This window comes from Malaya genurostris, chromosome 3, assembly GCF_030247185.1.
Source record: "Malaya genurostris strain Urasoe2022 chromosome 3, Malgen_1.1, whole genome shotgun sequence".
NCBI classification, from domain to species: Eukaryota; Metazoa; Arthropoda; class Insecta; order Diptera; family Culicidae; genus Malaya; species Malaya genurostris.
In genome coordinates this window covers 253555917-253570099 of record NC_080572.1, presented here as the reverse complement: position 1 = coordinate 253570099, position 14183 = coordinate 253555917, and the positions used below count along the sequence as shown (strand labels likewise).

General features: G+C 41.2%; 3 protein-coding genes across 5 annotated transcripts in view; 2 read left to right on the top strand and 1 right to left on the bottom strand.

The window, feature by feature from the left end:
• Positions 1 to 14183, bottom strand: part of LOC131438098 (protein FAM133) — a 176277-nt gene that overhangs the window by 51509 nt on the left and 110585 nt on the right. The window lies entirely within an intron of this gene.
• Positions 4076 to 6756, top strand: LOC131434292 (uncharacterized). The gene is made up of 2 exons (XM_058600956.1): positions 4076 to 5283; positions 5375 to 6756. The coding sequence occupies exon 2, from the start codon at positions 5398 to 5400 to the stop codon at positions 6754 to 6756; it is 1359 nt and encodes a 452-aa protein (XP_058456939.1). The 5' UTR covers positions 4076 to 5283; positions 5375 to 5397.
• Positions 6899 to 10765, top strand: LOC131434291 (uncharacterized). Its single transcript, XM_058600955.1, has one exon. The coding sequence runs from the start codon at positions 6899 to 6901 to the stop codon at positions 10763 to 10765; it is 3867 nt and encodes a 1288-aa protein (XP_058456938.1).

The following is a 14183-nucleotide window of genomic DNA, read 5'->3' as shown; positions in this document are numbered from 1 at the left end:
TGAATTTCACACCGTCATTTAGGGCGACGATTTAAAAAAGGGTGAAATTCTTCTAGATTTGGCTTAGAACTGATTCACTTTGTAGACTATATTAGTTACTTATTAAACGAACCGACCTCGGCTATGCTGGCTCCAAGTTCCCGGTTCCAGAAGTACCGGAAATAATGGTCAAAAACTCTAAAACGAAACTCATTCAATTTTCTCAGAGATGATTTGATCGATTTCCACTAACAGGCTCAAATAAAAGTTCCCATAGTCTCATAGGTTGCTGTTTAATTTCATCCGAATCCGATTTCCGGTTCCAGAGCTATAGGTTGAAGTGTGTTTAATCATTTAGTGCGACGATGCGAAATAACGAAAAATTCTTATTAACTTGACATAACTGTTTACAAATTGAAAAGGTTATGTTAGTTTATACCCAAAGAAAGTTTATTAATTTATTTATTTTTGAAAATATTAGTAATATGAGAAAGGCATAATTACACCACCAGGTGGAATAAAAAAGGTTTTTCTTATTATGAAGCCTACACAACGAAAAGTGGTTCGAACGAGGGGCAGCAAAACTGTTTTAATCTTCGCTGGTATCAAGGAAACCGATTACACTGCTGAATATTCGATTTGTGGTAACCGGATCCTGCAGTAGGGTGATCCTGTGTCGTTTCTAAAATTCTTGTTGATCTCGTCAATCGAGCACGAATTTTTTGCACAGAACAGTTTCTTATCAGCATAACGTAACTACATTCAAGTCGGTCCTGCTAAAAATAATGCATATTCGAAATCAAAAACAAACAAGGACACCCTCGCGAAAACCAATTCTGATAAACCTCGCCCTAAATTGTGCTCTGCTCTGCCAAATGAAAATCTGAACCGTTCTGTGATAATCTTTCGATGAGAATTTTGAATTTCCCGAAGGAAACCGCACTATCCCTTTGATTACTTCCTGGGTATCAGCCTCGATGGCCTACCGAAAGCAGTTTCATGCCGGAGCCGAGAGGCAGTGTTTTGGTGATTTTCTCATGCCCAAATTCCTCAATTGATTTGCCTGCCGGATACAGAATTGATATGCTAGTATAGCGCAAAAAAAAATGCTATCGCGATGAAAGCCGTAGAAAAGAAGTGAAAGCAAAAAAAAACAGAGAAAAGATTTCATTCATAAATATGCAAAAGCTGAAGGCCTTAATCAGAAGGCGTTCTTTCCGGAATGCGAAAGAAAATCGAATCGAACTGAACAAAAAAAAATCGTGAAACGAAGAAGAACAGTTTTTATCCTCTGCTTGCCGTTGGTAATGGTCCCTGTCCGGGGAGTTGCATTTCATCGATCGAAGCGATTGAGGATGTTTTTCCCCGTTCACCGGTTAAATTGATTATCTCTTTTGAAGTTCCATCCAGCTTGGATCAACTTTGAACCATTGTTATGTTCACCGATCTTTGCTAGTACAAAAAAAACGATTCTACTCGCTGTTTTTTTTCAAACTAAATCCCATATAACCGCATCTCGAAGCGTTTCCCATCATTGCCGTTATTTTTCATCGAAATTGGAGTCTGCACCAAAAAGGTTACTGATAAAAGTAAATTGTATTGCATCTTTTGGGTCGGGTAGCAAAATGTTCCGATAAATGTCACTTTTATTGGCCATTGAAAAGCCAAGCAATTTATCATAGTGGAAAATTAATAAACGTTACCACCTGAGCTGTGTCCTAGCTATTGCTTTGCGATCACAACGACCCAAGGGATGCAAAATAGGGTTCCATCTATATGTGTTGTATTTTTATGGAAACCACAATGCGTATGAACTGTTTCACTTATAGTGAAGTATAGATCGGTTCAGTCGTTTCAATTCATGTTCCAGAAATAGGATAGAGTTTTGTGTTGTGCGGTCGTACAAAAATGTAGGGTAAATTACTCAGGCTCATGAGTAGTGGTCGGTGTTACCAGCTGAGATGATGAACAATGTAGCGTTGAACATGTCCGAAAAATTCTATTCGTTATGTCGGTGATCGATTTCTGGTTTCAGAAACACTGGAAGTGGTCATGAAAAAGGCAGGTGAGTAATGTCACAGACATAACTGGAGGACGTGAATACGAATAAAACTAATAATCGTTCGTATTAGTTGATTGTGTGAATTTTTTACTGCATCGCTTCCAGAATTGCAGCGGTGCCTTCATAATAAAAAATGACTTATTGGCGACAAATATTTTCTTCCACACAATTAAATAACGCCGAACAAATGAGAGTAAAAAAATAGCTACATATAGAATTTTTATGACGATTATTTCATTTCGGATGTGCATATTTCAAGGACAGAAACTATCAGAATGCTATACGGAATGCATTTCTAGGCCAATAAAGCTTGCTTCAGATAGAATTGGAACAAAGACAAGCCTGTATTTCAGTTTAGTGTATTAGTTTTCTTCATACTTTTAAGAAAATATACGGATAAAATTATTCGTCAAGGTTTCGAAGGAATTCTCGATTTTTTTCTGTAACACGACTCATTAGGCGGCGCACACCTTCTTCGTCCATCGTTTTAGCTATCTGATTCCACCAGGGCGTCATCTGATTGATGTCTTTGAGAACCTTTCCATTTGCCTTGAGTCTCCTCTTCATGATTGCCCAGTATTTCTCAATAGGGCGGAACTGGAGCAGTTGGGTGGGTTAAGGTTTTTCGGAACAAAGTGGACCCCTTTCTCTGCATACTATTCTTGAACGACTTTGCTGTAATGACAGCTTGCCAAATCTGGCCAAAACATCACGGGATGGTCGTGGGATCGAATGAACGGCAAAATTCGTTTTTGGAGACACTTTTTTTGGTATAGTTCCGATGTCGTTGTCTTATTTGTAACGAAAAATTTCGTTTTTTGCCACAGCTGCAAATGCCCTACCAAATCATAAATTTTCATGCAAATTTGTCGGCAAAAACAAATTTCCAATTCTAAATGAAGCAAGCTTTATGTAAAAAATATGTTGGAAACGATTCTTACATAACAAAATTCGTATCCGGTATTGCCTTCAAGGTTTTCATTCAGAAATACAACACGATGGTCATCTGCTAACAAGATCTATAACTGTAGAAATTATTGAACAATTTCCAGGGAAATTGTAGCTATTACACGGTAATTTACAAAAGACGCTGTAAAAAAAATTTTTTCGTTTTTGCCTTTCTCATATAGAAAGGTTATGCAATCACTTGAAAACCGACTAGTAAAAACTCGACTCAGTTCATCGAGCTGAGCAATGTTTGTGTGTGTGTATGTATGGGTGTGTGTATGTGTCAAATAATCTCACTAGGTTTTCTCGGAGATGGCTAAACCGATTTTGACAAACTTAGATTCAAATGGAAGGTCTCATGGAATTCCTGAATTTTATCCGGATCCGACTTCCGGTTCCGGAGTTATGGGGTAAAGTGTGTTCAATATTGTACACCGTCACTTAAACCGGCGAAACAAAACACGTAAAAAATGTTGTAAACTCGACTCAAAACCGTTATTCCCAATCTTAGGCTCAAATGAAAGGTCTTACGGTCCTACCAAAAATTACTACATATTTTCGGATACAACAAACATTTAAATCGTCATTTAGAGTGCGATGGCAAAATTGCATAAAATCTTCAAAATTTGAAAAAGAACTAGTAGAGTTTGTACGTCATGTTAGTTGGTGGCCGTACGAACCGACTTCGATTATACCGGTTCTCGAGTTCCGGTGCCGGTAGTGCATATAATAGAGAACCCACTTCGTTTTCTTAAGGATGACCTACGCGAGCAAAGCACTGTTTCGTTCTGTATGTTATACTAGTAAATGCACAAGCAATTCCTTGGTTTCTTTCAAAAATCGAAAACAAAATTTTGAATAGAGTACCACAATACTATACATGAGAAAGGCATCACTACACCACTAGGTGGATTAAAACAGGTTTTTAATTTTATTATCTCCGATTTTACTAATCGAATCAATTCCATATTTTTACACCATTTTTCTAGTTACATGTGCTTATTAAACAGTTTTTATTTTGTTAATTAACTTATGACAATAAGAATTTAATTGCTTAAAATGTTTTTTTGCTTCGTTACCTCCCAACGAAAACAATTAACAATCGGTGTTGATTTGTATACTAAATTTGGCCGCACTGCGTGTGATAATTATTTCTCACATGAGATTGGTGCTAACGGGCGACGGTGAGATAACAATTATGGCCCTTCTGGCAACTAGGTTTTGTGATCACGATCGATAATATAGCGCTCCCGCTCGCTCCGATCAGTCAGTAGAAATTTAACTAGTGAAGCGAGCAGATCGCACTGTGAACAGTCCCGCAGAAAAGTAATAAAGTGAAGTTTAATTTGTTTCAATGAAGTGTAATTCGTATGTTCTGAAATATATTACTTACCTGTTAAACTTGGAAGAGATTTACTTACCTGTGCTGTAGTGATCCGAAGTACTTACCTGTGTAGAACTGTTGACCTGAAAGGTAAAATTACTTGCCTGTTTGTGCGCGAATCCACTGCTGGTACATAGCGATTTTCTGCTGCTGGCTGCTGCGACACAAGCGATTTTCTGCTGCTGGCTGCTGCTTTTCGGTGCACCTTGAGCATACCTGTGGAACGGCGAATAGGGTAATGTACCTATTGCTGCTTGTGCCGTTCGGAAAAATTCTGGTGGCAAAAGAAGATAATCACAACGTAGGGTAAGCGACATCATAAATTGGTGCCGTGACCAGGATTTTTCGTTACTCGGACCGTTTGTTCTTGACGTCGCCATTTTGGACCCTGGTTTGAAAGCGATACTCCAAGTTTTTGGATCCCGATTGCTGATAATTCATTATACAAGGCTCAATTTATTGGGCATCAGGTAAAGAGCTGTCCAATGCACTCCGCGGGTATCACAGGTGCCCTTTAGATGCTTTCTTTTTTCTTTGCATGCTTTAACAATACGAATTGTTCCTGATTCGGCCATTGCTACTATTCATTGCGGAGCTTGGCTTGCTTCGAAGCGCCATTTTGCTGTTGAACAATTGGACCATTGTTACCCGTGGCGTCCCAAGCTGCGGCGTGAATCACTCCAGTTACACGTGGCCTGTTTTCTATTGTTGCTGTGGTGTACCTGTTTGTTGGCCATTCCAGTTACCATCGGACGATTTTGGGAGCTATTTCTGCCTTTATGGTTTTGTGCTCATTCCTGCTTGAGTGTTGCGCGTGATTCGGCAGTTTCGGAGGATTTTGGCTCGGTTGGTGTTGCGGCAGGTTCCAGTTGGCTGTATATAATACAAGGCATTGCTTGCCTTGGAACAGGTGAGCACCTTTCCAAGCCTTTTGTTACTTTTTTGTGGGTCTACTTGTGGTCTTTGATCGACAGGTCGGACATCTTTTCGGACACGTGCAGTATTCAACGTTCTGCTTCATACAATGGCGGAGGAGCATTCCAGAAACCAGCTGCTTCACCGACGAGAAACTCTTCTGGCTGCTCTGGGTCGGGCAGAGGATTTTGATGCAGCATACGATGCACATCGTGATCAGGGTCAGGTATCATTGAGGCTGGAATACCTGAACGGAGTATGGAGCAACCTCGAGTCGGTACAGGCACAGCTTGAGGACATCGAGATTACCGATGAAGGTAGGACAGAGCATGCAGCTGTTCGAGCTGAATTTGAACCACGTCTGTTTACAATAAAGGCAAGTCTTATGTCAAAACTTTCTCCTATTCCTAATGATCGTAGCCCTGTACCCCCTCACGTTTCTTCCACTCTCTCTGGTATCAAGTTGCCAACGATTTCTTTGCCCGAATTCGATGGAGATTATATGCAATGGCTTGCATTCCACGATACATTCTTGGCGCTTATCCATTCTAATCCGGATGTCCCGGATATTCAGAAATTTCATTATCTGCGGGCGGCTATCAAGGGCGAAGCTGCTCAATTGATTGAATCCATTGGAATTAGTTCTGCCAACTACCTGCTAGCTTGGCAAACATTGGAAAATCGATATTCGAATGATTACCTTTTACGGAAACGTCATCTTCAGGCACTCTTCGACATCCCACGCATGAAGAAGGAGTCCGCTGCCTCGTTACACGGGCTGGTTGATGAGTTCGAGCGGCATACAAAGATTTTGCATCAACTGGGAGAGCCTACCGATACTTGGAGCAGCATTCTGGAGCATCTACTGTGTATGCGCTTACACGACGACACGTTGAAGGCGTGGGAGGATCATGCGTCGACCGTAGCGAACCCGGACTACGCCTGCATCATTGATTTCCTGCAACGAAGAACTCGGGTGCTGGAATCAATCTCCGTCAACCACCACTCAACAGATTCAGCTTCAAGTTCTGGCAGTTCATCTCATACACTAAAAAGGAACCATTTCCATTCACAGTTTCGCCTTACTTCGTGTGCCTCTACTGCTGGTTCTGGGGAAAAGTGCATTGCTTGTAGCCAATCGCATTCCTTAGTGAAATGCCAGAAATTTATTCGTTTATCAACAAATGAACGTCAACAGTTTGTCATTTCGAAACGCTTATGCCACAACTGCTTGAAAATTGGTCATTTTGTTCGCAATTGTCCCTCCAAATTCAGCTGTCGTAAGTGCAACAGTCGTCATCACACGCTTCTGCATTTCGGTCAGCCAGACAGTTCTCCAAGAAGCAATAGGGAAGGAATTTCGTCTAGCGCAAGTGCTACCGCCTCTGGTACGCCATCTAGTGGGCCTTCTACGAGTGAATTGTCTACACAGTTAACTGTTGCCGCTACTAAAGATACACCATACTGAAGTCAGTTCTACTCTTCAGTATCCCCGAGAAGATGTCTTTCTGCTTACCGTCGTCGTTAAGGTCGTAGACGTTTTCGGTGTTGAACATCTAGCTCGTGCGCTTTTGGATAGTGCGTCTCAGCCGAATCTCATCACGAATCGTATGACACAAATTCTGCGTTTACGGAGACAGCATGTGAACATCACCGTTCAGGGAGCTGGTAAGCTGTCCAAACCAGTACGTGAATCGGTTTTCGCTCAAGTATTTTCAAGAAAGGGAGACTTCTCGTGTGGTGTGAATTTCCTAGTGATGGAAAATGTTACGGCCAATCTCCCTTCGCAAAATATCTCGACCGAGGGATGGAAGATACCGAAGGAACTGTTTCTAGCAGACCCCGCTTTCAACAAAAGTCAACCAATCGATATGGTTCTGGGTGCTCGACACTTCTATTCATTCTTTCCCAGCGCTGCACGCATTCAGCTTGACAGTAACCTTCCGCTTTTGGTTGACAGTGTCTTTGGCTGGATCATTGCGGGTTCTGCTAACTCGTATTCCAACGATCGGATTACTACTTCATCCACTTCGTGCGATGCAGCCGTTGTTTCAATGATTTCACTGGAAGATTGTCTGGAAAAGTTTTGGAAGACCGAAGAACTGGCAAACAACGATAGTTATTCAGTAGAAGAACGGCATTGCGAGTCATTGTATCAGTCTACCGTATCTAGGAACCCCGAAGGCCGGTATGTAGTTCGCTACCCCCGGAAACCCGATTTCGATGGAATGTTAGGCGAATCCCGAAGCAACGCTCAACGACGTTTCGAGTACCTGGAAAAGCGTTTGGAACGAAATCCGCATCTAAGAGACGATTATCATCAGTTTATGCGAGAGTATCTCGCCCTCGGCCACATGCGACTGGTCGTAAAGGACGACGAACGAAACTCTCAAGTCTACTATTTACCTCACCATCCCGTAATTAAGGAAGAAAGTTCTACGACTAAGCTCAGAGTCGTGTTTGACGGATCTGCGAAGACTTCTACCGGCTTCTCTCTCAACGAAGCTCTTTGCGTCGGCCCTGTGGTGCAGGAAGATTTGCTGAACATCATCTTGCGGTTTCGAACTTTTCCTATCGCTCTCGTCGGAGATATTGCTAAAATGTACAGACAGGTACTGGTACATTCGGACGACACTCCGCTGCAGCGTATTTTGTGGCGATTCTCAAAACAGTGTCCAGTACAGACTTACGAACTCCTGACTGTTACCTACGGCTTAGGACCATCCTCGTTCCTAGCAACCCGGACTCTTCACCAGTTGGCAGATGATGAAGGTGACCAACATTCTGTTGGAAGTCAGGCATTAAGCAAAGGTTTCTACGTTGACGATTTCATCGGTGGAGCTGAAACTGTTGAAGAAGCTATTCTTCTACGATCAGAATTGAATGATTTATTGCAAAAGGGAGGATTCGAAATTCGGAAATGGACATCTAACCGGCTAGAAGTCCTGAAAGGTCTCAACGATGACCAGATTGGCACGCAATCCACATTGCACTTTAGTCCCCACGAAACCATCAAAGCGCTTGGAATAAGTTGGGAGCCTGAAGCAGATTGCCTTCGCTTTGATTCGCAGATTCGAACAAATCCTGTTCCACCAACTAAAAGGTCTATTCTTTCAGACATCGCCAAGTTGTTTGATCCTCTCGGACTCATCGCACCCGTCATTGTAAGGGCAAAGATCTTAATGCAAGAGCTATGGTTGCTGTCCTGTGGTTGGGATGATCCAGTTCCTGAACCAATAAAATCAAAATGGGAAAATTACCACCGAGAATTGACAAAAATAAGCAAACATCGGATCGACAGATTTGCACTACTTCCCGGTTCCGATATTCAATTGCATACGTTCGCAGATGCTTCCCAAGCAGCATACGGAGCATGCACGTACGCTCGCTGTGTGAACAGCCAAGGAATAGTTCGAATTCAGCTTCTGGCATCGAAATCCCGAGTAGCCCCGTTGAAACGAATTACCATCGCCCGTTTGGAACTGTGCGCAGCCGTACTTGCGGCTCATTTACACGCCCGGATTAAAAATGCTATTGACGTTAATGTTCGTACTTCTTATTTCTGGTCAGATTCGGCAGTAACTCTGCAGTGGCTGCAATCACTCCCGAACGTTTGGCCCACTTTCGTTGCCAATCGGGTCTCGGAAATACAACAGTTCACGCACGGTTGCCAGTGGAAACATGTTTCCGGAATTGAAAATCCTGCCGATTTGGTTTCCCGTGGTATGTCGGTCGACGATTTCCTCAAAAGTGCTTTATGGAAATGCGGTCCAAGTTGGTTGCCTTCGCCACCGCAAGATTGGCCAATTTCGATTCCACTTGGCGTGACCGCGGACGACCTGGAGTTAAAAACTACTGTAGCCGTAACTCAAACAACTTCAACTATTCACCCATGGTTTTTACGCTGGTCTTCCTACAGTCGGCTTCTTCACGTCATCGGTTACTGCTTGCGATTCATCGCCAACACTCGCTCGAAGTCACGAACTCAGCCTTCACAATCATTTTCATCCTTAGGCCAGTCATTAACTGTTGCAGAACTTGCCAAATCCAAAACAGTCCTCACTCGACTCGCTCAGCATGATGGATATGCTGCTGAAATCAAACAGCTGGAAAAGGGAAACTCTGTATCGAAACAATCTAACATTCGCCAAATGAACCCATTCATTGACCAAGAGAGAGTGTTGAGGGTGGGAGGTCGCTTAAATCTAGCCCAATTGCCTTACCAAGCAAAACATCCATCCCTAATTCCTAACAATCATCTTTTCACTCGCCTAATTGCTGAACATTTTCATCGTAAATTACTTCACGGCGGCGGGCGGCTACTGATCAGTGCCATTCGCGAAGAATTCTGGCCCCCAAACGGCCGTAGACTGGTCCACAGCATCGTAAGAAATTGCTTTCGTTGCAATCGCGTCAATCCGATACCTGCCCAACAGCAAATTGGTCAATTACCTGTACAGCGCGTCATTCCAAGCCGACCATTCAGCATCACAGGCGTCGATTATGCCGGCCCGCTGTATCTGCGTCCGATACACAAACGTGCTTCACCTGCAAAAACTTACTTGTGCCTTTTCGTATGTTTTTCCACCAAAGCAGTACACCTTGAGTTAGTCAGCGATCTTTCTACTCAAGCCTTTTTATGCTCTCTTCGACGCTTCATCGCGCGTCGTGGTTGTCCTGCTCACATACACTCAGACAACGGTAAAAATTTTGAGGGAGCGAAAAACGAACTGATCGAATTATTCGCCAGATTTAAAAACCGATCAGAACAAGCCGAAATAATCTCTGCCTGTGCTGAGCAAGGTATCACCTGGCATCTAACACCACCCAAAGCCCCTCACTTTGGTGGTTTGTGGGAGGCAGCAATCAAGGTAGCAAAAAGGCATCTCTATCGTCAGCTCGGATCGTCCCGCCTCACCTTCGAAGATATGTGCACAGTGCTCGCACAAATTGAAGCAATCATGAACAGCCGACCTCTGCTTCCACTCACCGAAGACCCCAACGATTTGGCTGCATTAACTCCAGCGCATTTTCTCATCGGTTCGTCACTGCATGCCCTGCCCGACCCAGATCTACAAAGTATACCAGCAAACAGACTTGATCACTACCAGCAGCTGCAAGTGCATGTGCAGCGCTTTTGGACACACTGGAAAAAGGAGTACTTACAGGAGCTACTAAAAGACACCCGTGGCTGGCAGCGCAATGACAACATAATTCCAGGTAAATTAGTCATCGTAGTAGACGAACTTCAACCTCCGATTCGATGGCCTCTTGCTCGCATCGAATCAATTTTGCCCGGTAGAGATCAGTTAACTCGCGTAGTACAACTTCGCACTGCTCGCGGAATCATCACTCGTCCCATCGCAAAAATCTGCATGTTACCTGATTCTACGACAGTCCCAGCAAGCGAAAAATCACCAGTAAACAACAACGATGCATCAACTATCCAAAGGAGTTCGGATACAACTTTAGTTTAAGTAAAATACTAATTTAACACTTGAAATGTAAAGATAAATTTATTTGTACACTAGCTATAAGTCTATGTTACGTGTTTAAATTTTCTATGTTGAACATAATTGTTCAAGGCGGCGGGTATGTTGATTTGTATACTAAATTTGGCCGCACTGCGTGTGATAATTATTTCTCACATGAGATTGGTGCTAACGGGCGACGGTGAGATAACAATTATGGCCCTTCTGGCAACTAGGTTTTGTGATCACGATCGATAATATAGCGCTCCCGCTCGCTCCGATCAGTCAGTAGAAATTTAACTAGTGAAGCGAGCAGATCGCACTGTGAACAGTCCCGCAGAAAAGTAATAAAGTGAAGTTTAATTTGTTTCAATGAAGTGTAATTCGTATGTTCTGAAATATATTACTTACCTGTTAAACTTGGAAGAGATTTACTTACCTGTGCTGTAGTGATCCGAAGTACTTACCTGTGTAGAACTGTTGACCTGAAAGGTAAAATTACTTGCCTGTTTGTGCGCGAATCCACTGCTGGTACATAGCGATTTTCTGCTGCTGGCTGATGCTTTTCGGTGCACCTTGAGCATACCTGTGGAACGGCGAATAGGGTGATGTACCTATTGCTGCTTGTGCCGTTCGGAAAAATTCTGGTGGCAAAAGAAGATAATCACAACGTAGGGTAAGCGACATCAATCGGAGATAATAGATTTTAAAGACAAGTTGTTTTTGAACATTATCAGATTTTATCAATGCTTCGAACAATGTCATGACAATGTAATGATAATTTTTTTCCCACCACACTTTATCTAATTTTACGGAAATTGATACTTTTTGAAGACCTTAGTTACATAGGGGGAGGAGAAGGAGGGGGGGGGGGGGTGTGAATGCAGCAAATGCCTTTAAAAAGGGGGATGCAATGTTTGTAACGGCATAGCTCGGGAACTTCTACACGGATTGCTATCAAACTTTTCACAGTTACTTCTTACATTTCAAAGATTTTATTAAAACATGTTTATGGGAGAAAGTCATTACTTTTGTCAAAACTCACATATGGTCTTGTGGGTATTCGTGGGGGTGTATAAAATGGGTGCCTCTTAAAAAAAGGGTTCAATGTGAAATTGATAGAATTTTAGAGTAGGGGAGAGGTGGCGATTAGTGTGCTCCTAAGCTTTTTGAAGTATTACAAATAAAATATTCCTTTTATCAAGACCATGAACATGTCTACGGAAACATAAAACCTTGTTTTTCAATATCCTCAAATAAACGATTGCAGTTATTATGTTGCTTACGAGTATGAAAGCCACAAAATAATCATGTTTTGTTCCTAATAGTGCGCAAGGTAAGGTAATAGTGCGCAGTGGTGCACAATTATGCGCACAATGAATTTTCCGTAGTACTCGAATACTCGAATTTTCCGTAATACTCGGAATATTCGATGATAACTTCGTTTGGGTCGAAAAGCTGTTACTAAACAAAAAAAAAACGTGATTTTATTAGAAATAAATGTAAAGCTTATTTTCTAATGACAGATTTTATATTTACGGCTGTCGTATTGGTATAAAATGAATAAGGAATTTGATATGTAGTCGAAAAAGGTTAATTGGGTCAAATCTTAATATTTATTGTAAGTAAATAGTAGTGAACATTAACAGGAGCTCACAATAAGATGCGCACTAATATGTACCGCGCACTATTGTCCACATTTCCCCTAATAAGTGTTCTTGACAAAGGTAGGTAACATTGATCTAGATTAACATACAAATCATACAACCAATGTGCGTTTTTATGTAAATTGAGAAAACTGTCGACCCAAGATGATGAAAATAAATTTACGACCACACTTTTATAAACTGAATCATTATTCTTTAGTATGAATGTAATTGTGATGATAAACAGCCTTTGGTTCAGGTTTGTAATGACTGAGTGGGAACATGTATTGAAGAAGTCAAATGAAGGAGAAACTCACAGAAAATATGATTTAAAAAAAAAGATACACTCAGAGACAGGACCACCTTTTCCGCCACCTTGAGCTATGAGCGACACAGTTCAATAACAAAACTGAGCTGGTAAGTGTACATCGAACAGTGGTCTACATACTAGCCGCCTCACGATCGGTACCATATGGTACCACACATATTTCCATACATCCCAAGTAGCACACGTTATTACACTTCAATGACAGTAACTTATATGACACAAATTCATGGAACAAGTTGAAGACTTTGCAACGTGCATTATAACTGCTATGTAACCTGAAAAGCGTAAGAGGAGGAGCTTGTGCGACTTACCAAGGATTGACAAACAACTTCTCAATAAAGAATATTTGATTTGATTCAGCGCGCACATCAGTCACAATGAAACAGAAAATATAAGTTTGTGTCAAGTTACAATTTGTTGATGTTTTTCCCATTCTACACTTACGAATAAAAATTGACATCCGATAATGAGAGCTAAAATATAGAATTCAATATTCTTTAAACTCCCTATATCTACTCAAAATCTAAGTGCTATTCGATATTTATGGTGAAGTTGATCATTATACTTATTGAAAACGTGCGCGCCTTCGATATTTTGGTCTTCAGAACATCGACATACAAAATGATATTCATATTTTTATTCCCGTCATATGAAATTTACAACTAAAAAGTCGAAATGTTCAAATAAATTTTTTTTTAATAATATTAGTTTTCCATATACCAAAGTTGAAATAGTTGACTAATCGCAATAATTAAAAATTGCATTTTTTTTAAATTTAATGAATATTTCATTCTCTTGTCATAATGATAGTCAATTGCATCAATTTTTCCATGCATACATGGCCGTGACAAAGTGTAGAAATATTTGGTAGTGAGAATGTACTTCCCAAAATGAAACAAGTTTGCTTCGCACATGTACCGGCAAAAAAATTGCGTAAAAGCGACGATTTAACTTGACCAAATTTTTAAAACTAAAGGAATTTTCTACTTATTCTACTTATTGATTTAATATGTTCGGGATAATGTACGGAAGCTTTCAATCGACACTGTAATTGTATTTCTTTGTTGCATCACAACGAATACGGTAACCGATATGAAATCATTACTTAACTTTGTTCTATAGTGTGTCCCTTTTTCATTGTCACATTTTGTTACGGTGACCAGTTGGCGACTAAAAACAGTCAATGTGAGCACATGGTAAGATTTAGATTACCGAAAAGTTACGTTGGAACTTATTGTAACTCCATTGTCACCATCACAATACGACTTGTTTCGTCGTGTTTGTCATGCGACCATTATGCAGCATCTGTTTTGTTTCTATTTTTTTATTAACAAGTTACATGTGCTACTTGGGATCTTCTGTGTTCATCAGATAACAAACACTAGTCTTCTCGCTTTATACCTCTTATCCGCTCAAGTATATATAGAGAGAAAGTAGTTTTAAATGTTTC

Excerpts from the sequence above, each read along its gene's own strand:
- LOC131434292 (XM_058600956.1), top strand. The coding sequence starts at position 5,398 with ATGGCGGAGGAGCATTCCAGAAACCAGCTGCTTCACCGACGAGAAACT.
- LOC131434291 (XM_058600955.1), top strand. The coding sequence starts at position 6,899 with ATGACACAAATTCTGCGTTTACGGAGACAGCATGTGAACATCACCGTT.